This window comes from Venturia canescens, chromosome 4, assembly GCF_019457755.1.
Source record: "Venturia canescens isolate UGA chromosome 4, ASM1945775v1, whole genome shotgun sequence".
Classification (NCBI taxonomy): Eukaryota; Metazoa; Arthropoda; class Insecta; order Hymenoptera; family Ichneumonidae; genus Venturia; species Venturia canescens.
Genome location: NC_057424.1, coordinates 19,060,804 through 19,087,780, shown reverse-complemented (window position 1 = coordinate 19,087,780; position 26,977 = coordinate 19,060,804). Strand labels below are relative to the sequence as shown.

The following is a 26,977-nucleotide window of genomic DNA, read 5'->3' as shown; positions in this document are numbered from 1 at the left end:
CTCGATCTCATGCAATGTGTTGAGAAGTGACTTAAAAGGTAATATGCATGTGCAAAATGTTTAGAAGAGGATGAAATCTTCTTACGACCAGAATAGCGCGTTATGACTCGAAGCTTGCCGCTCAACGTTTCCAAGCACGAGAGAAAGAGAGAGAGAGAGAGAGAGAGAGCACAGAACGAGAAATAGAAACGAAGTTTTCTATGGCTTCCAGCTGGAAGTATATCTCGAATCTTCCGTATTCTTCTATATGACAAGCTTTTCAATCTACTTTTTCTGTTCAGCATCTAGTCGTAATCCACCAGCAAAAGTAGTGTAGATGAGAATTTTCCAAAGTTGTACCATACAGAGAAATGGGAGCAGAAGAAAAAATAAAGAGAAAGAAGAGAGAGCGGAAAAGTGAGCATGGGTAAAGTAACGAGCTTTTCGATGAAACGAATATTGGGAAGAATATCGAGCAATGAAAGACCGAAAATACATGAGCCACTGAGCAATATCATTGCGTATACATATCGAGAAATGGAGCCCATGGGAACGTAGACAAAGCGACATATTTTATGTAACTTTTTAATCAAATTAACTTCACCAAAGTTCTATTGGTTTCCAATATATACAAAATGAAATATCCGACGATCCTGATTCACTGTAAAATATGAATCACCCAATTTTTTGACATAACCAATGAGGTCACGAATATTCGATCATCAGCTTGGGTGACCTGAAAAGTATACTAGTAATTATACTAACAGTTATTGCAATAAGTGGGCTGAAACAAACGAGGCTAATGCGACAATATTCCTTAGTCGTTGACGCCGGTAAAAGATGAACAAGAACAGGTACAAAGCAGATATCCACAAAGTTTCAAGAGCCGTCGCCTACTATGTGAAACCCTTGAACAAGCCAGTAGAGCACTTTCGCAGGGCGCTAAATTGCTTCTATTTTCAAACAGAAAATTTCAGAGCGGCGAATTAAGAGAGAGAGCTCAAATACGCCTTTTAAGCATGATACACACAAATATACGAATGATACAAACAAGAGCTCTTTCACTGGGTTTTCAAAAGCTTTGAGCCAGCGCAAAAGCCACACCTCGACGTGTGTGAACGCGGATGCGGTTGGGTCTGTAAGAGTTTCACTGCGGACCTCTCCGCGACGAAGTGTTACAGCCGGAAACGTGCGAGGCTCGATCGAATTATCACCGTGAGATTGAACAAATTTGAATAAAAGTATAAAGTGGAAGTTTTTGACGTTTGAAGTTTTTTGACAGTGCGACGAAAGAGGACACTTTTCACTCGGGGCCTCCACGAATAATCTAATTATAATTATATCCGCTTAATCGCAGAGTTTTCCTCGTTTCTCGGGAGCCGAGAACAAGTGTGGAATGTTGAATAACTCGACTTAATTATTAGCGCTCCAGCGAAGTCGATTCGGTGAAAAAGGAGATTTCGTGATTACGAAAATATGCGTTGGCCCCTGTGCACTCAAAGGTTACCACTCAACGATAACGCCTACGAAAAGGACGAATTGAAAGAGCGAGCGATTGCATTTAACGTATGTCTGTACATTCTGACAATATTTCGTACAGTTTGCCCGTTTTCGTATTGTTTCTATACCGCTGCTCACCCTCTCCAAGCGTGGCTACATCGCTCGAATTTAACAAGCGGCATCATACCCCACCGTGCACGAATAGCAAACTCGTGGTTCGTCGCACCTTTATCACGTTCCCTAATTAAGCTCGGAAACAAACAACTTGTACAATACGAGCACGAGTGCCTGCTGGGTGTTTCGCCCAGCGAGTACTCGACTGCGAGACGCGAGACCGAGTGAAGGGAAAGTCGACTGTCGGTAAGTTCTGTTTGGTGTCGGTTCCCGTACGGATAGAAAAATTTGTGCACACGTTTTATTATATTTGCTCAGCAGAGTGCGGCTGACGTTCGCGTGTAACATGCGCAGAAATATCAAACACGCATTCCCAATCGTGCTTAACAAAAAGGTCATTTTCATAATTTCTCATTTCGAAACTGAAAACAAACAGTTTTATATATGAGATTGAGCACGAGGTTTTAGCGAATATTCCGGTGTTGGAATGATGAATGAAAGATGAAATGGAAGCTCACGAAATGTAAAGATGCGTGGAACTGTTTATACGCTTATGTTTCACATGCGCAGACGTTGATGGAGTTTAAATGAAAGAAACGAGCGGATCTCGTCGAACAATGGAAACGAAAGGAAAAAACTTACAAGTGCCACGGAGCAAATTGCTTTCTCGGCATTCCGCGCTATGCTGGAAGCTCACCACAATGAGAAAACCGAAATTGAGAAAACGCTTCTCTCGCATAGGGCTCGCTTCAGAGTTATCTCAGTAGGGTATATAATTTCGAGGAAGCCATTAGTGAGTTTCATCTTTGTCGCCGTGTCGAAGGTAATTCCAGTCGAGGTTCTGAATTGTTTTTAAAATCTTCACAGATTTCAGTGAATCCTTCGAGTCTGGTATGTAAAAATTGTTTGGATTTCATCCCGCTGTCTCGACACGTGAAAATCTTTTGTTTCATGAGACCCGTAAAAAAAGCAGGTATTCGTCGTATGTTAGAGCCGATTTCATCGAGTGCGATCTAATGCATTTTTATTGGATACGCCATTAAAATAACAACGAACGTTGAAAATCTTCAGCAATGAAAACGATAAGGGCATTTATATTCTCGTTGCAAATGATGATAACGTATCAGCAAATACACTCCATAATCTTTATGATAATGACAACAGGACACAATAATAATAAAAATAATGATGAAATTTCTGATAAAGAGACTTTTATATCTATTTTATCCTGCACTTTGTTTCACCTACTGGTTATGTACCTATATTTCGGATGAATAAAACGGCAGTAACGATCCGCTTTATTGGGTGCTCATCGACTGAGTCTTCCGTGGTGCGTTTTCCGGTCAATTCGAGACCATAAGTATTAACCCCGAACAAAGGGGGGAGCGAGCACGAGAGGGAGAGAGAGAGAGAGAAGGAGAGTGGAAGCTCTGTCGTTCGAGGGAGAGAATGAGGGCTATTTTACGGTAAGAGAATCGAGACGAGGGACACACGATGAAAGAGTGGAGAGTGTTATTAGAAGCAGCTGGGCGAATGCGTGACTAGTCCGGTGAGTGTACTCGGTGCAATGTCTGTATATTACTCGTGCCGTAAACAGGCCGGATATTTCTGCCCGGGCGCAACGAGAAAATTGAAATTTCACCGCATCGCCCAGAAGCCGACATTTGAGGGGGTTTGCTCACGGACGTCGAAGAATTCGAGCTCTCTCCAGCTTGTAAAGTGTGTATATATATATACGTGAATTTGTGCATGCGTCCGTGTGCGAGTGTGTCTATGGAGGAGAGTACCGGACCACGAGAGGTAGAACGACGAGGAAACCGGAAATGTCTTTTGCTCGTTATCCAACGTTGCGCAAGAGCTTAACGAGAAGGAACGCTCTTGTGGTTTTGGCCCATAGAGCATAAGCCCTTGCTCACAGCCACCGAAAATCTTTAGGCACTCGCGAAAATAAAAGAATTTGAGATTGAAAGTGAAAAGGCTTCGCGCGCTCGTGCTACCCTGTGGACCTCGTTGCTAAGCTTTTCAAAAGTCTACCTATATACGCCCGGTACATTTTCATTTTGTACAAAAGGAGTAAGCTTCGCGTTTTGATGCAGTAAGAAAAAAAGGGTCCCTTTCTTCTTCTTGCTGTTTCGTTATTCTCAAAAACTCTAGTATTTTACGATTCATTTAAAAGCCTTTTTATTTCAGGTATTATTCGTGATTATGGTCTTATAAAACGAGCGTAATAGACGTACGAATAAAACGGGTAGTTTGGTCGAGAGAAGACTCAAGCTTGCTTGCTTGCTCAAATCCTGTTTAGCTAGTAATAAATTTAAGCATAAATTAAACTTAATGAAGTTAACTTGATAATAAATAGCGATTGGGAATGATGAATGTCGTAAGAATATGCGAAAACCACACGAGTGTGCGTGTACTTGAGTCTAACACATCGCGGTGGTGGACTAAGTGCAATAAGTTTTGGGTTTTGAGAGACTTTAAGAGCTACTCAGAGAGCAATTTCTCGGATCCCGCGCTGGATCTAACCCCGTATACGCCATGATCTTTCTCTCTCGTCTTTTGCCACCACCCCGCCCCCCGCCCTTTCTCTCTTTTCATCTCTCCTCTGCCATGCTCTTCTTACCGACATTCGCTACTTTCGAGAAGCTCCTGCGGGAAGTCTAACGACTATAACCATCTTTGGCCGGGGCAAAGACTTCGTGGACTTTGCCCCGAGCAAAAATCGTCCACCGGAGACTCTCGCAAATCCTCTAACCGTTCGATATTTGCATACCAAAAGTTAATCCACGTCGGGGATACCGTGATTGAAATGAAAATGCACCAACCGCCCTCGAAATATCTCCATTCTTGGCGCTCGCGCGGTGTTTCACTTCATGAATATGATTCAACTAGCGACCAAATGAACTGACGATTTTTCGAGCTTATCGTCATTTTCCTCAGGGAAATATAACGTAGCTTCGGTCGCGATCGGATTCTTCTTTACGAGTCGTTTTTTTTATTATTATTCACTCGCATTTAAGGAAGTTGAGGCTGTACAGTCATTTTTTTTACCCAAAAGTGATAACCTGTACCTTTCAAAAGTTAGGCCAGTTTACAGTTTGGCAATGTTGCATACACTTTAAAGAAAAGTTGGGGAAAAAAAGACGAAAAACTGGTGAAAGCTCAGTCGAAAACACGATCAGTGACGATCCTAGCCTCAAAAAACTGCACGGGAAACAGATTATTATTAATATAATCTCAGCAAATCTCCTAATAAATCTGAAAAAAATTGACATTATTCGGCAAGCCTTGCTCGTGTTGCCCAAAAAATTTCATATTTTTAGCATCATTTTTAACGGAGATATCACTGAATATGTCCTGACTTCCATAAGATTACATGTTATTTGGCCCAAATTGTTATTGATTTTTCTCAGCAACGACGCTCCTAAACTGTCTGAAAATTTAACTGATTTTTTTTTACACTTCACTTTATAAGATGCAATCGGTTTAAAAGCGGTGACATCATTTTCATTTTAAAGCCTCAACTTCCTTAAGGCTCTATGCAAATTCAAATAATTTTATCAAATGCATATTCTTTCGGTGCTTTCGTCGCTATGAGACTCGAATAATGGTATTCTTTTTTCTCTACCATTTCAGCGACAGCGGCGTGGCCACGACAGGAGCAGCCCTGCCCGATCGCAGGGGACTTCTGTATGAATGGTGGAACCTGCTTGTTCTTCGAGACAGTCGGTGAACCAGCTTGCAGGTAAGCTTCGTTACTCTTTATTTCGTAAACTGATGAGGAACGAAAATCCAATGGAAATTGCACTGTATTTTCTGTTATGATATAACACATTGGTCCTCTCATCTTCACCTGAAAATCTATTATATTTTTTTACTTTTACTTTGGTGAAAATGCTATTTTCACTGGAAAAATAAGTATAAATAGAGGAAGGAGGGTCGAACCGCACTTTCTCCGCAATAAGTCAAGAGTTATAACGAAAAATATTTTGGACAATTTTCAATTTGGTCGCGCAATGTATTTTCGAACTTTTCAATTTGTCGGTATATGCACTCGTGAAAAACGTTCTCGTGATACATCAAATTTTCTTCAAGTTCTTTTCAGCTCGTACATCCTTCTGTGTCCCTCCTCGTGCAGGGGTTTTCGTCGAAAAATTTTGCTCCTCGGTCAATCGTTTTAGTAGCAGAAGCTCTTCACCACCGACGAAATATCTACGACTGAGTTTTTCTTCAAAGATTCAAACGCTTTTCGATTTCAAGTTTGTCCGTTACGTGAGACGAGCTAGTTGCGGAAGGACTTTTGACTGATTGAATTTATCTTTCGGTCGTCTATAACGTTTCTCACTTCACTCGACCCTAGTGCCAAGAGTTTTTCATTTCAAATTCAATCGAAAAACTTCTTCCAATGATAATTAAAACCACAAACGTTTTTACTTCAAAAAATTAAAAAAAAAATTTAAAAAAAAACCTAAAGAGACTCAAAGTTTCTCCGCACACGTTCATGCAATTTTCACTCGTGACTCGAGTTAACGAATATTTACAGGATATTTAATTCGGACGTTGTAAAAAAAAAAAGATTTCAGTATCCAATCGTAGTATCCGGTTCGATGAGGCATTTTTTACTCAAGTATTTAATCATTTTCAACGATTTCGATGATTACAAAGTGAATTCTTGCCAATGGGGGAACTCCAAATAAAAAATTCCCTCATAAACCATCTTTTTTTATATATAACTAATCACACGGATTGGAGACAAATCCGGATTTGCAAAGTCAAGTTGTTTCATGAATCAATCCATTGTGAATAATTCACCATCTTTTAAGATATTCCTTTTGCACGACCGTATTTATTGGTGGCGCAAATTGGGGCACTCGAAATTTCGACTGATTCCTAACTTCTGAGAAGTCGCGGTTATATAGGAAAAGCCATTTTTCCAACCTCTATCGTTGATATCTCTTTAGAGCATTCGGTAACCCTTTATTTTTGTCAGCACTATAGATCTTTACATTGTTTTCTATCTGTGTATCTGTGTATTTTTATTATATGAATTATTAAATAGAAATGTAGTGATGATGGAATTTCCATAAGCTCTCGTATAAATTTTACGATTTTTCAAGTTTTAGTTCTTCATTGAAAGTTCGATAACCTGACCTGAAATTTCACCAATCCATCCGTATGCACTTTTACTTCTGTAATTTAAGATGAGTTATCCGTAGAATATTCGGGTTCGTGAAAGCAATACCTTCAAGACACTCACAGTTGAGAAGCGATATTTTCACGATTCCTCACAAATAGTCGCTATTGTAATGAACAGTAATATTTCATAATAATCTCGCAGAGATTATTATAACGACAGGGCAGCAGAAAATCGCAGGTTAATCGGATAGGGTATTTTAGACCATGTAAAAAAATATATAAAAATGCATGATTATGATAGATTTCGTAAAAAGTAAACAAGAAACGTCAATATTTATTCATAAAAATGCAATGTAAATTTTATAATTCAATTTTAAAAATCGTCTTTTTTCATCTGTTTTCCAAATGCCTAAAACGCCATCCGCCATATTGGATTCCAACGTGACGTCATTCCGATAGTAAACAATCTAGATTCTTATTGTGCGTTCTGTGTTATTTTGAAATTTTACAAGTTATTATGCGCGTTTGTGGACTTTTATCATTCATTTGATTAAAATCGCATTATGGAAAACGGTTTTGTGAAAGCAGAAAGTACAAATCTATCAATGATAAATATGTTGATGGTGGCGATGAATCCACAATTTTTGTGGCATTTTTACACTTGTATTATTGCATTCGGGCACGAGACACCAATGATACCATTATAACTCATTATTTTCACAAATCTTGTTACTTGGTCTTTCGCAGTTGTATTGCTTACTAACGGAGTGACGTCACAAACCGAAACAACATGGCGGCTAGCGTTTCCGCCCGAAAATTGAAAATCATAAATAAAAAATAGTTTTCAAGACAGGTTTATTACGATCACAGGATTGTTTTAAAACAGTTTTCAAAAAAAGGTGTAGTACCCTATTAAAGTGCCTCAGGATTGTTTCATCAATTGGAGATTACACAGGGAAGTATTGGTAGAAAGCGGAAAGACCATTTGTGGTTGACCAATGTTGAACTCGGAACTCATGAGTTTGTCCAAACAGGTAGAAACGAGCGTGAGTTACGTACACGCAGCTACAGATGTAACGATATTCAATGTGAGTAGCGGAAGCTGCAGTTATCAAAGTTCGGCGGTTGGAATTGAGCGGACGCGTATCAAACGCTTTTCGTCTGACCCTTCATGGACTGTAACCACTTGTCGAGAAGTAGGGAAACCCCTCGAGGCACACTCGAATGTCCATTTATTCAGATGAATCCGCTCTATTTACCGTGGAATACATGTCGCGGATATTCCGTATCCACTACCGCAAAAACTTTCGTATAAACATGACATATAATAATTTTGACACTGGTTAAAATTCCGATGGGCTGGATTAAACTGGCTAAATTATATTCGATGAATATATATTTTGGGAAAGTAACGATAAACGTAATTCAAAATTGCACACTGCCTGTATGACGAGCGGTTCCAAATGGTCATTCACTGCAAACAGTTTTCTTTCTTTCTTTCATTTCATTCATTTGCATATTTTTTGCACAATATTAATTGTGCAAATTGTCGCTTTGTATTTATTTGTTTGAAAGTAGCTCGAACGTCGCTCTTTTTATCTCCGTAAAGATGAGTTTTTCTTTCAATATATGCTATCCAGCTTGGGACCACAGTGAAGGATCGACGTTCGTGGAATGCTGGGACCACGGTTGCCAGGGCAATTTTCCGCCATTGTGCCCGAAAACGAGTCGAAATTTGGCAGTCGGGAGGATCGTGTCACCGCGAAAATTCGTTAAATAAATTTGGCAGTCGATGCGGCAGTGATCCGTCGGGATAAAAGTACCCCTGGGAAGCGGCGAACGTGTTGTAGAATCGACAAAGTTCGAGAGAAAGAGAGATGGAAAAAGTTCGCGAGTACGACTATCCCGCGGCAAGCTATCGTCCTGGTTGACGAGGGTTTATTGGCTTTTCGTGTTGGAGTATTAGAGCAAATGACTGCAGCAAAAATAACGCTTTAAAATACGAGGACTACAACGTAAAATAACCGAAACGGAAAAAATACACACACACACACACACACACACGCACGCACACTCACAAATAAAAGAGAACGAAACAAAACCTGGCATAAATAATAAGTTTGTGTAAAATATCTGAAAAAAAAAAAAAAAACAAGAGTCGCGGTGCCGGAGCCCGCAGGATATTGATTGATTCTATTCCAGCACGCACAGGAAGTACGAACAAGTGGTTACGCGAACATAGAATCGCTACGCGTGTGCAGTAGCTGCGCGACTGTATAAAACATCAGTGAAAAACCCCGACGACAAAGATTTCTATTCTATCAGAGCAAGAGAGAAAAAAGTAATTGCGCGACATCGCCTCAATCGAGGGTGGGTGTCAATGAGCATAAATTCATTTGTCGAGCGCAAAAGTACATGACGAAGAGAGGCCGGAGAAAGAGAGGAAAGTGTGCACGCGGAGAAAACGCGATTCCCAAATGCCCCGTCTGTTATTTTCATTACTTTTTCTCATAGATTGAATAATACGGAACGGAGTTTAATTAAATAATCTCTTACCGGTTGGCTCACGGATTTGCGGTAGCCTGGAAAACCCGATAGCATTCACGATCCCATCAACGTTTTATGTATGGAATACTTTGCCGCAGCCTGGTTTATTCGTGCGAGTTATACCTACGGTCCACGATCGGGTTATACCAACGGCATCCCCCGCTCGCCGCGTCCCTCCCTCTCCGCTCACCCCGTCATTTCCACCGGTACACGTATACGTATCAGTGGCATTAATGTGTACGCCGCAAACCGAGCAAACGGTTTATCGCAGCTGCATCCTATCGCTTTTCTCTCCTCATCGAACCGCCCAAACGCTCCAGGTGTATACTGTATTTCGCATCGATACCCACACATACGAATATGCGCATCTATCCAGAGACATGTACACGCGAGCCAACGTAGCGCAACACTATATTGCAGGGGTGAATTGAGACTGGGCTAGTTGAAACCAACGAGAAAGCATGCCACGTACTACACATGGCCTAGTAATGCAAACTTTTTTCGACCTGCTCCGGCGCACACACCGTCTGCGCTCATCAATTTCGCCCCTCGAAGCAAACACCTCCGGAGCCACTAGTGAAGAAGCCGCTCCGCCTGTAAAGCAAACACGTACTTGCTACTCCACTCGTTTATTCACGTTAGCCATAAACGCCGCCCTTATTCCAGGATTATGCAGCTTAACTATCATCTCCCGCGTATGCCGCTTTGGAGCGGCTACCTACTCGACTGTACGAAGGCATCGAGTAGCCACTTGTTAACTCTACTTTATTGGCGCGTTCTATGAGAGCTACGTTTACCTGCTGTCACGTAACGAGGAATCGAGGTGTCAGATGCCGGGCTCATATTCTCTTTGCGGACTAATGATTTTTCTTTTTTCTTTTTTCTTTTTTCTTTCTTCGCGATCGACCTGGCCACAATGACGAGTGGGAATGAGAATCGGGTCAAGTTGTAAATCATTCGCTGACACTCGGGTTGCTCGCTCGTTAATATACCGAATTATACATAGCTTGTCGACTCGGTGATTAATGCTGAGGAGTTATCTACTCCAATTCACAATTTCGCAATTCGGTTGAACGAGCTTACTATTCAGTTGATACTTCGATGCAACACAGAACGGTAAATTGGTTCCGATCGATGGCTCCGAAAGGGCAAGATTATCGTTCACATTTGTTTGTACATAATGATTGTGGCGGATCGGAAAGAAAAATAAAGTCGCTCCCGATCGATCCGGAAGATAAATAATAGCACAACACTTTTGTTCGAATGCGAGGATCAGAGAATGTTGTATTTTTGTAGTCGCAGACAATTGGAAGAATCGGACATGAAAGAGACCGCAATTCAAAGCCAGGATAATCGCATCGGTACGTCACGCTTTATCCGAGTCGAAGTTGCCATGAGCTTTTCTGTACTTCTCGATGTACGTACGTGTTTGTATGTGAATACGTGTCTGACGACGATAATCCGTGGCCACTGGTGGTTCAATCCGATCCGACGAGAAACTAAAAGAGAGAAAGAGACCAAGCGAACCATTTCGATTCTCGTATCGAGCTCGATCTTCGTTTCCCCCGCTTCCTCGAGAGTTTTATCAGCCACGTTCACCCTTCTCCAGTAAAAAAAAAAAAGAAAAAAAAACACAAATGAAACAAAGCAGAAACCGTGAGGCAGCCCACGAGCGTTAACGAAAATGCGTGTAATATAACGTCGGAGCTTACAGAGTGACGGAAACCCGGGAGCTTTTCCGATCATCTCACGAAAACACTCGCGAGGGATCAGCCTCGCGATTGGTACTCCAAAACCGAAGAATCGTTTCAGTTGGAGCATAAGCTCGAAGAAACACAATGCTGCATCGATTGAAGGGAAAAAGTGTGAAAGAGAATCCGCATATAACCGTACACTCTGGCCAATCTCAATACTTGCAAATGGTGAAAATTTACGTCAAAAATTATTTGGAACGCACACGTACCGGAGATACTGGCCCATAGCAGCTCTCAGGAGTTGATTTAAATTTAAAATTGTCGCATAAAACTGCGTCTCTTGTGTTTATACGAAGTTAAACAATCCTGAATTTACATTGGAGATAGCATAAAAGAGTTTATGAGCTTTTGCTCCATAAATGTGGGAAAAGCATAGCGCGTGAACGTGAACGTGGTCACCAGAAGTATCGAGTGTTAAAGTAAATGAGAAACGAATAAAGACTCGCCAGTATTCCTCAGCGAGTCTTATTTTTTAATCCCTTTCTAAGCGTCGAGCATCGGGGTCGTTATCTTTGTGAGATATATGACTGAAAGGGCGTTACGGAGTTACACGCTTCTCTTCTTTCAAGGTGCTCATTATTTCAGAAAAATGTTTCAGCACCTTTCTTAAGCTTATCCGACGTGTAAAGTTTCGCGTCACACGCGTGATTAGCTTTATATACGAGGGCTAAGTCGTATGTAAGATTCACTATTACGAGAGGAAAAAACAGGAGCCTGTGCACGCTGCGATTCAGGCCAGGTGGCAGCAGAGGGAACAAAAGAAGATTTGAGAGTTGGGAAAAAAATATGGAAAGCTTGAAAAGAGTGCGGGATAGAAGATGAGCTGAAGAGAAAAGATGAAAAGCGAGAAGGAGCAGAGGACGGCTGAAGGGTTAAAACCATGTGAGATTTAAAATATGTCGAATCTCGCGCCGTTTCCGAAAACTGTCGGGCTCGATCTTTCGGTGATCGATATGCGTGTAACGTCGTGTCATGGACGACAAGAGTGGGGAGAGCTCGCTCCCAGCTCTCTGTCAATTAATCTATGCTCGCTCTCTCGCTCCGGGACCGTCGAAAGGACCGCAACTGGTTGGACTCTCCTGAAAATTCATCTCTCTCTACTGGGTTGACTCTCCTGAAAAGTCATCTCTTTTTCAACGTGACGGGATTTACTTGGGTCTGGCCGCCCCAAAGCCTTCATCTTCGCCAGAAAGAGAGAAATTTCAATCGACATCGAGGAAAATCGTCCAAAGCCGTTGTATTTTCATCGAAATAATTCTCCTGAGGTTCCCGGAGTCGAAGAGCCAACGTGGGACGAGCATGAACACCACAAAAAACGAGATAAGCAACTTCTGTTATCCGTCTTTAGTCAATAGGACATTAATTTGCAAAAAAGAAAAAAATATATTTTCGAGTGAGTGGGTGTGAGTGCGTAGAGTATGCGGTTGTATGAATGATTGTCATGGTTTATATTTTTCTTACCAATAATAATAAAATAAACACGTATCTTACAATTGGCGCCCAACAAAGAGGCAAGAACGCTTCATAAATAGTAGAGTGAATTTCTACAGAAATTATACTTTGACCAAATGACATGAAATTTTGTGATCGTTATGTGTGAAGGTTACGTTTGACGAGTGATGATAAAATTCGAGAGTATCTCGTTCATTGTCGCAATTATATATATGATGTGTGGATATACCATTTTTTTTTGTTTAAATAACTAGTCTAGTTAATGGAAGAAAGAAGCGACCAAACGTATATAACGAAATCGGGTCGACCAATAAAGCGAAAATTTGAAAGTTTAAATTTTACAGTTAATAAGAGAAAAATGGTGCTCACTCGGGACGACGATCGAGAGAGAGAGAGCGGTACGTCTCAGGCAAACGCGATAGCGGCAGAGTGGCAGAAAATAAACGAAGAGAGGGCAAGATTGGAGCAAATTAAAGCAAGTCTCGAAGCGCAGAAAAAACGACAACAACAAACGACGTGCGTCGTAAATGGAGAGCAAAATTCCGAGGACGCACGAAATGTCACGGAGGACCTCACCACGATCGTGAGTAGCGTGAAGGGTATTAAGATTGATATGCCGATTCCGAAATTTAACAATGAAATAGAGACTCATCCTGTAAAATTCTTAGAAGAGGTGGAAAAGTTTTTCAAAATAAAAAATGTATCAGAACAGGGCAAATTGGTAGTGATGGAGCACGCTCTTGAGGGGAAGGCAAATTCGTGGTACAGGCTAAAAGAACAGTTTAAAGATTTTCAAGAATTTAAAGATCAATTTTTGGCAGAATTCTATTCGATCCCCATTTGTGTTCGATTCAAAAAGAATTGGCTAGAGAAACGGTGCGACAGTAACGCTAAATCGTTACAAGCCTATTTTTACGAACAATTGGCTGAAGCTCGTTATTTTACTCCAAAACTCTCGGAGTTCGAAGTCAATTACAATATTGTTCAACAATTTGCTCCTTGGGTGAAAGAAACGTTATCGACGCTCAATTTTGCGGATACAAATATAATAGGCCAGACGTTAGGAAATCTCGATGTTATTCGAATCGAGCGAGAGAGAGAAAGTAAGAAATCAGGTAACAATTATTATCCCAGAAATAACGGGGTTAAAGTAAACAGCTTGAGTACGAATAATCATTCGAACGGATTAGCGGAAAGAGAATCAAAACAAGAAAGATTTAGTCGTCGAGGCCGTAAACAGATGAGTCGCTATAACGTTTCGCAAAGTGTAAACCAGCAATATAATCATGGAAATAGTTTCGCGATGCCAGATACCCGCTTTCCCCCACCATCCCAAAGCGAAATCAATCACGCAAATCGAAATACGAATTTCCACAATTTAAATTCTTTAAACTGAATATGGGTGCGATGTATACCGGTCCGACATCGTGCCAAGAGCATTATGATTTTATAGAGGATTTAGATTCCGGAATAGAAAAAGGAATGGAATATACGTATAGAAAGGGAACTCCCATTGCTAAGAGCCCACACGCTCGAACAACAATTTTTGAAACGAATGTCATGGTTATGTTTGATACAGGAAGTCAGATCACAGCGATTTCCGAAAAGCTGTACCGCGAATTGATAAAAAAACATAAAGTTGAAGAGTTGCCTGTCTCGAATATAGTTGTTTCGACTGCTATACAAAAAAAGGTGACAGTTATAAAGCGACAAGTTTACGTCCCACTAAAAATAGAAAATTTCGTGATTAGAACTCTATTTTTAGTAATCCCTTTTCTAACATCGGACGTAATACTCGGTCATGACTGGATGTCGCGAAATGACGTGATTATCAATTATAAATCTATAAATATCGAGGTTCGAGGAGTTTGTTTGTCTAAGACGACCGCGATATTTGACAGGGGAGCGCCAGAGGCTCTGGTGTGTTCACGAGAAAAAGAAAAAACACACATATATATAATCAGTATAGAAGATTCAAATGATAGTGAAAATCATAACAATCAGGTAAATAATGAAGTAGTAGGGAACCTCGAAAAAGGGGGAAACGAAAATTCATTAGAACTGGAGAATGTCGAAGAAAAAACTCCAAAAACGAATCTTAATCTCGATGGTTGTTCCGTGAATATTACCGATTCTACTGTGGTTTCCCTCTCATCCGCGTGTAAACTTTTATCGTTGGAAGACGAGGATAGACAGAATCTATCGAATCTCTTGAATGAATATCAGTCATTGTTTTCGGATAAACCGGGTTGTGCCCGTGGATATGAGCATCGAATTCGACTAAATTGTGATAATCCTAAAATTCGTTTCAATTATCCCGTTCCTCATCATTTGCGTTCGGCTGTAGCTAAAGAAATAGAACAAATGTTAAAGAATCAAGTTATTGAAAGGACCGTTAGTAAATTTTGTAATCCGCTTAGGATAGTGAAAAAAGAAGATGGCAAGGTGAGATTGTGTCTCGACGCGAGGCACCTCAATAAAGTGATTGACGATGATCAAGAGTCTCCGCCTCTTGTGTCAGATTTACTCCAAAAGTTTCATGGAGCAAAATATTTTTCTAAAGTCGACCTTACGCACGGGTACTGGCAGGTTCCGTTGCACCAAGATTCTAGGCCATACACGGCTTTTCTGTTTGACTCCCATTTATATCAATTTCGTCGAATACCTTTTGGTTTGAAAACTGCGGGCAGTGGCTTCATTCGTTCGTTGAGTTTTGCCCTTGGAAAGGATTTGGATCCCTTTATCTCGTGTTATATTGACGACATATTGATCGGCACGAAAACAATAAAAGAACATTTTGACGTGCTAAAAGAGATTTTTCGTCGTCTTTTAGAATTCAATTTTACTTTAAAGATCTCTAAATGTTTTTTTTTTCAGGAAACGGTCGCTTTCTTGGGGTTTGTTTTGTCGGAACAGGGAATAGTGCCCGACCCTTCGCGACTATCCGTTATTGCAAAGTTTTCCGAACCTCGCGACAAGCGTCAATTACAACAGTTCTTGGGCGTATGCAATTACTATCGCCAGTTTAATCCGCGCCATAGTGAATCGCTGGCTCCTTTAAGAGAATTGTTGAAAAAGGACGTGGTGTGGAAGTGGACTCCCGCACATTCGCGAGCCTTTGCCAATCTGAAACTCGATTTTATTAAATGTATTTCTTTAAAACATATTATCCCTAATGCGCCGTATCGAGTTCAAACCGACGCCAGCGATCGGGGAGTAAGTGGAATTATTTATCAAATAACTAATGCAGGAGATCATAATGTTGTGAGTGTGGTGTCACGTTGCTTAACGAAATGTGAAGTGAACTACACCACAACGGAGAAAGAACTCCTCGCAATCGTTTATTCGGTAAATAAATTCCGCGCGTATCTCGTTGGCAGACATTTTGAAATTGTTACGGACCATCAATGTCTCACGTTTTTGAATTCGATCTCGTTTGGCAATTCACGTATCGCACGTTGGTGTCTTTTTCTACAACAATTCTCCTTCTCTGTTTCGCATTGTCGCGGAGTTGATAACGTGGTCGCGGATTTTTTTAGCCGCAATCCGGACGAATGTTTTCATGAGGAAGAAGAACGAAGGCTAGTGGTTTCGGCACTCTCTCAAAATTTGTTGCCTCAAAAGTGCAAGGAGCTTCCATCGTTAATTACAGTCGCCATACTTGATTACGATGCGAGCCTCCTTCGTATCTTTAAGAGAATGGGTGAATGGCAGGTGCAAGACCTCGCCCTCGCAAAGATTATTGAGAGTTGTTCCACCGAAAATCCATCAAATAACTTCTATCTGTATAATCGAGTTCTCTTCCATCGCGAAAAAGATTCATTGTCGTGGAGAGTCGTAATTCCGAGAGAGGTTCAACTTACTCTTCTTGAAAGCATTCATGTGAAATTGGGACATCCGGGAGTATTTAAAACTTTATCGTATTTAAAGCAATTTTATTATTGGAAAAAAATGAGTGTCCAAGTAAAAAAATTTGTTCTGGAATGCGATATTTGTCAACGTGTCAAATATTTAACTGTCTCGATGGAGGGAGAGCATAAACCAGTTATTTCGAATGGTGTGCTTGATTTGATTAGCGTGGATCTTTATGGTCCCCTTCCAACCGGGAGAGGTGGTTTGCAGTATATTTTTGTTACTCTCGACGTCTTTTCGAAATATGTCAAACTGTACCCCATTAGAAGAGCAACTGCCCGAGCCTGCGCGAATAAGATCTTAAAGGATTTTCTTCCGGTCATTGGTACTCCAAGGCGCATTTTGGCCGATCATGGGACGCAGTTCACGTCAGAAATTTGGCGAAAGGAACTCGAACAGGCCGGGATCCGGGTTTTATATAGTTCGATTCGTCACCCCCAATCCAACCCCACAGAAAGAGTCATGAGAGAGTTAGGGAGGCTTTTTCGTACGTGGTGCTCCGATCGACATACGAAGTGGGTTCAGGTTCTTCCAAAAATGGAAGAAATATTAAATGTCACTGTCCACCAGAGTACAGGAATCTCTCCTTATGAATTACATTTTGGCAAGCCCATTCAAGACAAAATCCTGAAAATTCTCGATTTCCCGGAATCTCAAGGGCGTGCCCATGAATATTTGATAACGCTAGCGCGAGAGAATATGACCCGTTCTTTCAGAAATAGATTAAAGCAACAAGGCGCAATCTCGGTGGTGAAACTAAATGTTGGAGATTTGGTCTTGCTCCGGGTCCGGCATTTATCTAATGCGCTGGATAGGGTAACGAAAAAGTTTTTCCACCTCTTTGAGGGTCCCTACAAAATCGTTCGTAAAGTGGGTGACAATGCCTTTGTTCTGGCAGATCCAAAAAGGAATTTTGACGAAGTAGGCACTTATAATCGGTGGAATCTGCGCAAATACCATGAACGTTCCTCATGAATTGTGGTGACTGAAACCTTATCAGTGAGCATTCTATTTATGTTGTAATATCATAATGGTACCTTGCTTTTTTTTGTTTCATGTCTTGCTCTGCCTTGGTGAGCCCGCCGTTGAGAATTTTTGTCGTGTCATATACGACGAAAATGTGATATTCAAACCGAGTGTATCGATTTTGATTTTTTTTTTTTTTTTGTTGACAATTTATGAAAATTGATATTTCCTTGTGACAATGCTACCTATGTGAAATGCGTTCGATAATTCTAGTACTGTGTGCGTGCGGACACACGAGCATGCGTGAAATCACTCGAATGAATTTTATGTGCGTGGGTAGGTGTGCGAGAGTGTGTGTGTACTGGAATGATTATTCGACGATGTAATTATTTTAGAATGTTTTTTCGCTCGTATCAAAGACCCTCTCTCAAAACGGGGGGACATTGTGAGATTTAAAATATGTCGAATCTCGCGCCGTTTCCGAAAACTGTCGGGCTCGATCTTTCGGTGATCGATATGCGTGTAACGTCGTGTCATGGACGACAAGAGTGGGGAGAGCTCGCTCCCAGCTCTCTGTCAATTAATCTATGCTCGCTCTCTCGCTCCGGGACCGTCGAAAGGACCGCAACTGGTTGGACTCTCCTGAAAATTCATCTCTCTCTACTGGGTTGACTCTCCTGAAAAGTCATCTCTTTTTCAACGTGACGGGATTTACTTGGGTCTGGCCGCCCCAAAGCCTTCATCTTCGCCAGAAAGAGAGAAATTTCAATCGACATCGAGGAAAATCGTCCAAAGCCGTTGTATTTTCATCGAAATAATTCTCCTGAGGTTCCCGGAGTCGAAGAGCCAACGTGGGACGAGCATGAACACCACAAAAAACGAGATAAGCAACTTCTGTTATCCGTCTTTAGTCAATAGGACATTAATTTGCAAAAAAGAAAAAAATATATTTTCGAGTGAGTGGGTGTGAGTGCGTAGAGTATGCGGTTGTATGAATGATTGTCATGGTTTATATTTTTCTTACCAATAATAATAAAATAAACACGTATCTTACAACCATGAAGATTTACTTCGGGTGGAAAGAGCTCGGGGATTATTCAAGCATAAGTCAGCTCGCGCTTCCGGCTTCTGGTCGGAGAGTTGCTCGATGAAACTTTCTGCGGCAGCAGCACGCCAGCAAAGAGAATGGACGACAAAAGTATAAGAAGGGAATACGAAGGTATATTCGTAATATACCAACGTCTTATGGCTCTCGCTCTTCGCTATATTCCGACTCTATCACCCCACCGTTATTTAGAGACTCGAGAGTGTACGGCTTACCGAGAGATACCCACGCTTGGTTAAAGGTCCGACTTGGTCTCGCTGTCGTTAGTGAGGTTCCTGCTGACGCTGCTGGTGCTTCGCCGTCTCTTCGCACAGCCCGGAAGCTACGAGGCATCTTCTCGCGTGCACGAATGCACGAGCCCCATTGTCTCGCGCACCTTTAGCGAGCTACCTACGAGAATAAGGGTGGAAAAGTGTTTCTGCTGCGGAGCCTGAGCGAGCGAACCTCTAGTCATGGAAAACGTTGTTATTCCATAGTCGCTTGTTTAACTAGGAAATCCCATGATGAAACTTCCAGATACTCCATTACTCCCTTCGCTCAACGCGACACCGAGAGATCCGAGGCAGGACACAGTCTTCTCAGGCTCTCCGACAGTTTCCCATTTTTCTTTCAACGTAGACGCGATCATTAAGATTTATCTTCGCGCTATAAACCGAACGAATATTTTATATTTCCTCCGACGATATACCTTCGATGAAATTCACTCGCTCGGAGATATGGAGGATATTAAACTCCGGAAACTGGCCAGCGCATTTTCTCCGCATGTTACAACTCCGATTGGTCCAAACTCGATTTCGACTCGTCGAATGATTCAATTGAGCGTACCAAATCCGATGAATCCCCGTACGATTCGCAAATCGACTTCAAGAAGCAAATAAACGAGGTTCCCGAGGAAATGCGACAATTTCTCTCTTCATTTGGCCAAAAAATATGTCCTCCCTCCAACCCATAGAGTTACCGACGATTCAGCCAACTCTTATACCATCATTTCTACACATGCTACACCTTGATACGCTCGTACGAACCGCGCATTTGCCCTGCCGGGCACAATAATTTAGCCCAGAAATACCGCGGACCCATGGAAACGTATGCGAATTGCACGAACATCTCGTAAACGCTCGTACGCTATAACTCCATACATCCCTAGTGATAGCAGTCCCTGTATGAGCTTGAGAGGCCACAGGAGCAATAATACCACGCGTATAACACAAGGCTACAATAGGCTACATGCAAATATCATATATGCGTGTACGGTGAATGAAAGAGGAAGCAAGGGAGGACTGGAATCACCAGTAACAACAGTTTTCACTATACATACTACGATATCGATAGGGACGTTGTTGGCAAACCGTGAATACCGCGGTTATGCGTTCCCAGCAAACAAACCTCTGTTCTAAACATGCTTATGAGTCTCTGCTAAATACATAAAAGCGATATTCTTATTACGCGAGTGAATCGAAGAATTTCTCGCAACCGAGTTCTCGAGTCCTCATATTTCTGGAAATAGTCACTGTATTTCGAGGACGCTTAGATTATGCAATGTTTCAAAATACATTTTTCGATCTCTCGCATATTTAAGGGGTGAAATTAATTCTCAAAAAGCAGTGCTTTTCTCGTTTTTCGCTGATGTCTTCGAATCTAAAACAGATGAGGCAAAAGTTTATACGGCAAATACATTCGCATTTTTTAGGGCTCTACAATAATATGGAATCGAAAATTGTATAGCTTTTTTCCTAAATTCATAAAAACGACCGAATTTAGGAATTAATTTCACCCCTTAAATATGCGAGTGGGCAGCTAATTTTTTGTGAAGGTTCATACTTTGATGTTATTTTTTCGACCCAGGTTATTGTGAAGGTACAGTAAAGTGAGCTTCCTTGTCAGTTCTTTCAATGGATCGAAATCATATTCGAAATATATTTGATCTAATAGCAACGATAAAAATATATATTCGTCAAGAGCAACGACCGGATACAAAGTGTTAACTTGTCACTACTCGGGTCACTCGGAGAAACTCTTGATTTCGCGATAGAAAGTCTCACGGGGCTTTCGGGACGTGAAATATCTGACGCTTCGAGCCGTAAAATATATATTAAACGTCGTCGATATATTGAACATCGAATTTCTTGAGTCTGCGACAGAGCGTAACAGCTGGTTCACGGAGAGACATCTATAATTCATAAAGATATAAAGGCAGCAGGTTTTTCAGGATTGAGTAGTGAACATTTTTCGACACATATCGGAATTCTGTCATCGAAATTGTGCGCGAACCCTTATAAAGATGGGAACATCGACAGATAATGTATTTTCCCCTTGCGTTCCGATAACTATAAAGAGTAATCCGGAGGCTAAATTTACCAAATAAATTCTCTCATCGCGTTGGAAAAACGTAACCAACTTTCCTTTCTGGTTGTACCGATTATTTTTTTCCGTAACAGAAACATCACTCTTTCCTGGTGTACTCGTTATTCTAAAGTGATAAACAAGCTGCTATTTATCACGCGAGTATGATATTATTCTTTTGTATAAACGTAATTTACGATCCGCCAAAGATCGCCGGGTCGTTCGAAGAGCAAATATACCAGTGAGGGAGAGCATTTTCCACGCTCGTTCTCAAAATTTTTCCTCGCCTTTTCTTCTTATTTTTCCAATTTGATTTTTATTCGATCCATCCATCTCCCCTTATTTTCATTCTCGACTGGCGCAGCGCACAGGCTTTGTGGCCTTCGTACGCAGACACGTACATACTTTGTGTGTTTTGTATAGATCACCTCGTGATGTCGAGATTTTTTCTGTTTATTTTTTCACAGTAGCCCTCTTACGTGCTTCTCTCGTGGCGTTCGGCATTAAAAAATCCCGCAGTATCTCGCCGCACACAAAACGGACTACTCTGTTTTCTCTCCTTCTCGAGGGAAAGATCCCTCGGTCTCCCTCGCTCCGTCAAGCACGCCATATCTGTGCGCCGTTGAGGCTGCTCCGGTAGCCTAAACATTCGCATGTTAGAGACCGCGAGAGATTTGAGACGAAGCCAAGAAGCTCGCCGAAAGAACTTTTGAAAATGATACACCTGGCAGCCAGTCTCGGAACTATGTGCTCGGAACACATCATACGACATTTTTTTTTTTTATTTCCTTTTTGCGGCAGCTGGAACACGCGAATTTACTGTAAACCTGGTAGAGCTTGCACGCAAATTGTTCCCGCGTACTCACGTACCGAATGAACGAGAAAAACAAAACACACTTTTCCTCTCTCGTTTCGTGCACAACGAAATTTTAATGATGGAATTAACATTCTGAGAAATATGTTTTTCACTCGATCTTAACGAGACGGGTGTCTCTGAAAAAAAAAAAAAAAAAGAAAAAGAAAAAAAAAAAAGAAAATCCACCTTTTTGCAGTAGGACACAAGAATCATAACGAATTCCAACTTCAAACAGCTTCGATGCAAAGACGACTGACAAATAATAAAAGTAAGTGGCGTAACAGTATGAATTTGTCCGGCTCAAAAATGTTTTCACTTTTTTTAACAAAGAGCTTAAAGCGAAAGGCAAAAATGCGAGAAGAGCGTTAATCCCTGAGCTTGTTTGATCGAGAGATGGAGATGCGGAGATGGCACCAAAAAGAATAAAAACCGTTTGAACAAAGGATAAGGCTCGAAACTGCGTGAATTAGTGCCGTCCGTCCATCACATCCGAGTATAATTATAATTTTCTTTTTTTCATATTCCATCCCACGCATACGTATGCAAAGGTGAACATGAAAGTATAGCATATAAATTATGTGTTCTCTATTAACGTTAATCGCTCTATATTAACATACTCTCCGCAAGCTACTTGGTTACGGTTAATTCGGTGGAAAATATGAGCCAAGATCGCTCGCGTTATTCGTTGCGAGGAAAAAGTATATGCAGAGTTCGCGTGTATAATAGGACACAAAGGCAGAGCACAGGACTCGAAAGAGAAAAGGAATGAAACAAGAGAGCGAGAGAGAGAGAGAGAGAAGAAAGACTTTTGTACACTGCGAGGGGCTCCTGCACTCTCGGGAATGTCGGCTAAGCTTCGCGAGCTTTAAGTGCCTACTTGCTCGCGCAAGGGACGTGGTTCAGGCTCTTGCCTTGTATAGGCTACAAAACTTTCTCAACGATATGTCTGTGTATACTTGCACCCCTAGCCATATGTGTATCTGTGAATTTATATATATATATATGAAGCACAGAATGTATAGTTACGCGAGGCTGAAGAATCGATTCACGGTCCGCCTAGGTGGTAGAAAGTTGGAAAAACGAATGGCCTGAAAGATGAAGAGGAATGAAAAGAGAAAGAAAAACAATAAAGAGCGGAGAACAGACTCGAATGGGGTGAACGAGAGAGGGCGAGGCCGAAGGAATCTGGCAGGAGAAAAAACGAGAAAAGCTCTCTATAAAGATATGTTGGTATATGTGTAAATACATTTATCTATGAACGCGGTAGGTGCGCCTCCACAGACGAATGAAAATTCGACGGTTCCGTAGTTTACGTTGTTTAAAGCGATTGCTCTCAATGCGTACAGTTTGTACATACACAACCTCGCCACTCATAAATAACACAAAATACATGTAGCATGGTCGCCCTTGCTCCTCAAACGTTTATATTTCGTACGAAGCGCGTGCACCGAGCAATATCTTTTTCCTTTGCTTCCTGCGTTGATATCCCAATATGGCCATGATTTTTACAGAGAGTTTCTGATGAGAAGAATAGCCAATCTTTTGACCATCATTCGGTAACTTCGCTCTTGATTCTGTAATGAAAATATGCGAGCGTCCAAAAGTGGAGCTTCGGTATACCGATGACTAAGCATTGAATACCTCATGCGAGAGATCCCAGCTTCGTACGTGTTCGTTCTCTGTACACCGCGTGCGGACCGGAAACTTGTGACGGGAAAAGGTTTTCCCGAGTACGTCGCAGTCGTTGAATCAAGTCAAATCATACGTGGAGCTCGATATCGAGTTTCGTCGAGGGAATTGCAACATTTTTTCAAATCTCCAACTCGGCTATTATAGTGAAAAAAAACCGTAAGCGAATCGACGAGAGTTGATGCTGTTGAAAGAATTTCATCAATACTATATCTGCAATGCTCTCGGCCAGGAAGGGCGAGTCGTGCGACCTTCAAAGCTCGTGTGTTCCTTCAACAGAGTTTACAACATTTTCATAATCGTAAAACGCGACGTCCTAATGTTCCGATAACTTTTTCTCCCTTTGTATATCGAATTTATGAAAGGAATCGAACAAAAAAAAGGGGAAAGAATCCGAAAAGGTTATTCGAGAGCCCTCAAAGAATCAAGCTTATCTGGAGCTTTCACCGTGCAATTTAACGTTTATCGTTGTAATAAACATAGCTCGTGAGGACTTTTCCAAGTGTCGGACCGAGCGAAAATTGTACGGAAGGCGCGCAAAGTTCGAAATGAATGTAACTACAGTCCAAATGGTACGAGTGGTGAGCGTTATCGTTAATATATCCAAGAATAGTTTCACAGTAGTTGGCGGTTAATTTGTTGGAAGTATAACGCGCGAGCTAAATGTACGTATACACTCTTCCATTCCACTAATCGTTCTGGTGCCGCAGGGTAATATGCATCTTTGCTAGGCCCAGACAGAGAAAGAGATAAAAGATAAAGGGGAAGGCGGGGGGGGGGGGGGGGGGGGGGGGGGTAAGCATGACGTAGAAACAGAAGAAACCAAGTCGTGCCTCCAGTCTTATGTTGCACCAACATTCCCACGTGTGTAGTGAGTGTTTTGACTGTATACAAGTGCATACGAGCACCGAGGGAACATAATATAACAATAAACTACCAAAGTTCTACCGGAGTTGACTCTATTTCGTTTCATATTTCCGTACACATTTTACGTATGCTTTTCTTCCGTAACTGAGGTGTATTGAACTTATGATGTGCTACACATAATCGAAACGTGAAGCGCACTATAGAAACTGAAAAAATGATGGATCTTCTGATGGAATGTCGGTTAGTTAGTTTTAAAATTTCTTTATTTCATGGTTTAGGTACAATGTTTTTTGAGATGCATTTTGTTTTTGTGATCGTCTTTTGATTTTTTCTTTATTTCAGTGTTTTATGATGATTAGTTTGTTGTTCGTTTGCGAGTAAAAATTTGAAAAAATACTTATTAGAGCGGTGCCGAGTAATTGGGGAAAAGATAAAATTTCAAATGGTCACTTCACTGTCGTAACGATTCTATAACAACTGCAGACAAGAAAGATTCTGTATGACGCTGAAATTTGCAGCGTTCGAGTCCAACGAAATGATCTAAAATCCCTCCGGTAATTTTCCAATTTCGTTCCCTGGCGAATTAGCGATTCGTAGTTTTTCAACCTGCACCGAAACTCGGTGAAATGAAAAATTGGCGAATGACAAATGTTTTTATCTCTCGTTTCGTTGGACTCGAACGCTGCAAGCTTGAGCGTCGTGATTCAGTTAAATGGCGGTTAACGCGAGGTCGAGGCATGTTTTATAAATAAAATAGATTTTTTAATACTTTACGATATTCATGAGATAAGTCTGCATTCGGTATTCACTGTAGAGGATGGCGGTATCGTTCAGTGCCAACTAAACAGTGGGTAATAGGATTCCGGGCTTCCATATTTCACCACTTCAAAGTTCGAGCGGTTGGTGTAAAGTGTATTGGGAATTGCAGTCACGTACGGCGAGCGAGTGCGATTTTCACTGGCGCATAAAGTCATTGGTGTACGCGTACGAAAAAAGGGTCAAAATCTGCTGTGTGTTTCGAATGAACTCAAAGTCATTATAATCTCCGGCTTTAAATTTCGTTTAAAAAAGCCCTTTGGAATGGTCAAAGTTCAGGGTATTTTGTTGGCTTTCCGCACAGAAACAGTCCCTATTGTGGCACGCAGCTCCCGAAGTTTATGAAAGCTGTCGAATTTTAGAGATGTTCTATGACCACGTATACGTAACTGTAAACCCGTATACGCCGGCGGTATCAGCGTCATCCTTCGTAAATCAGCCTCGAAGGAACACGAATGAAGCCCTCGGAACTTGATAATCCCTGGATTAACATCGTACACCGTCCGTTCGCGCATATTCTCCAGGGACATACACTTCCTCCCTCTCCTCTCTCTCTCTCTCTCTCTCTCTCTCTCTCTCTCTCTCTCTCTCTCTCTCTCTCTCTCTCACTCACTCACTCACTCGTTTTCACCTACAGCCACTCAAATCCTGCCTCGAAAATCGGTTTTCCAGTTCTATCTCGTATGCTCCGTATCCATTCCCAACCATACGGTTACGTGTATACGTAAGTAGCTCTGCGGACTAGTATGCTTGGCATATCCAGAGCCAACGTTATCGTATAAATCGTATATGAATATAAATATTCATAGGTCGAGGAACTTATTTTTCAACTTCTTTTAATATTTCATGAGCTTATGCGCTTTCAACCCTGCACGGAGTTGTTCGCGGTTAACAAATAATTTGCAGGTAAATAAATATTCAATTTTACGTACCGCTGAATAGAGTTACACGAGAGCTTTTAGTAGAAAGTTTTAATCAAACGATCGTTTGCAATAATTTGTAATATCGCTCGTCCATACTAATGAAAAAGCACTGCTCAATTATTGGAATTATTATTAATTCCCGAAATGGTTAGGAAAATATCAACCGTTACGTAAACAAGATCGATCGGTTAAATATACAAATGCTTAATCTCGTATTGGCTGTGAATGAATATATTTTATTTAGACATTAGCCAGTATGAGAATAGATGCGTTTCGGTAGAAAAAAGCTGATGTTAAATTTACGAGGGAATAAAAAAGTAGTATCGGTTCGAAATGAATTTTTATGCTCTGTATACGCGGAGCTTGGTTGAGGGTAATAAAAAAAATCTAAAATGCTGAAAAAGAGAAAAATGGCGGGGGAGAGCGTGAGGCGAAAATGGTGCGGCTGGAGGCGCGCCGATTCAGTGCAAATATATGTAAGCAGTATATATATATACACATGCGGAGAATAGCAGGTCACTGTAATAAAAAAGAAAGAAGCTAACGGAGCCCCGAAAGGGCGCGGGTTACGCAACAGTGCGCTCTGAAATGCAAACGAATTAGACGTGACCGTTTATTTTAGCTGCTCGCCCTCCCCTCCTCAGGGGAATAAGAAAAATTCAGCGAATGCCTGCGCCGCTGTCGAAAACTTGCGCGCCATTTAAGCGCGTTTAATTAAAATTAATCTTGGAATAAATATTAAAAGGAAAATACTTCGAGTCCGCTTTCTCATCGTTTACGCGCTGATGAATGAAAGCGAAGAGCATTAAATGTCGTTACATAATTTATAACCCTGGCAAGCCTTTTTGTTAAGGCGCGAGACTCGTCGGAACGATGAAACGACATAAACCAGAAAAAATGAAAATATGAAAATGTACGTAAACGAGAATTCATAGAACAATGCGTATCTTTTCCTCTCTGTGGTTTATTATTACACTGTAGCAATTACGAAACACGAGATCCGTACTAAATATACATT

General features: G+C 41.3%; 1 protein-coding gene across 3 annotated transcripts in view; it reads left to right on the top strand.

The window, feature by feature from the left end:
• Nucleotides 1–26,977, top strand: part of vn (membrane-bound neuregulin protein vein) — a 205,030-nt gene that overhangs the window by 135,584 nt on the left and 42,469 nt on the right. For all 3 annotated transcript variants that reach the window (XM_043416225.1, XM_043416224.1, XM_043416223.1), the window contains exon 4: nt 5,230–5,338. In XM_043416225.1, the coding sequence (XP_043272160.1) occupies nt 5,230–5,338 (109 nt within the window). The remainder of the gene's footprint in view (nt 1–5,229; nt 5,339–26,977) is intronic.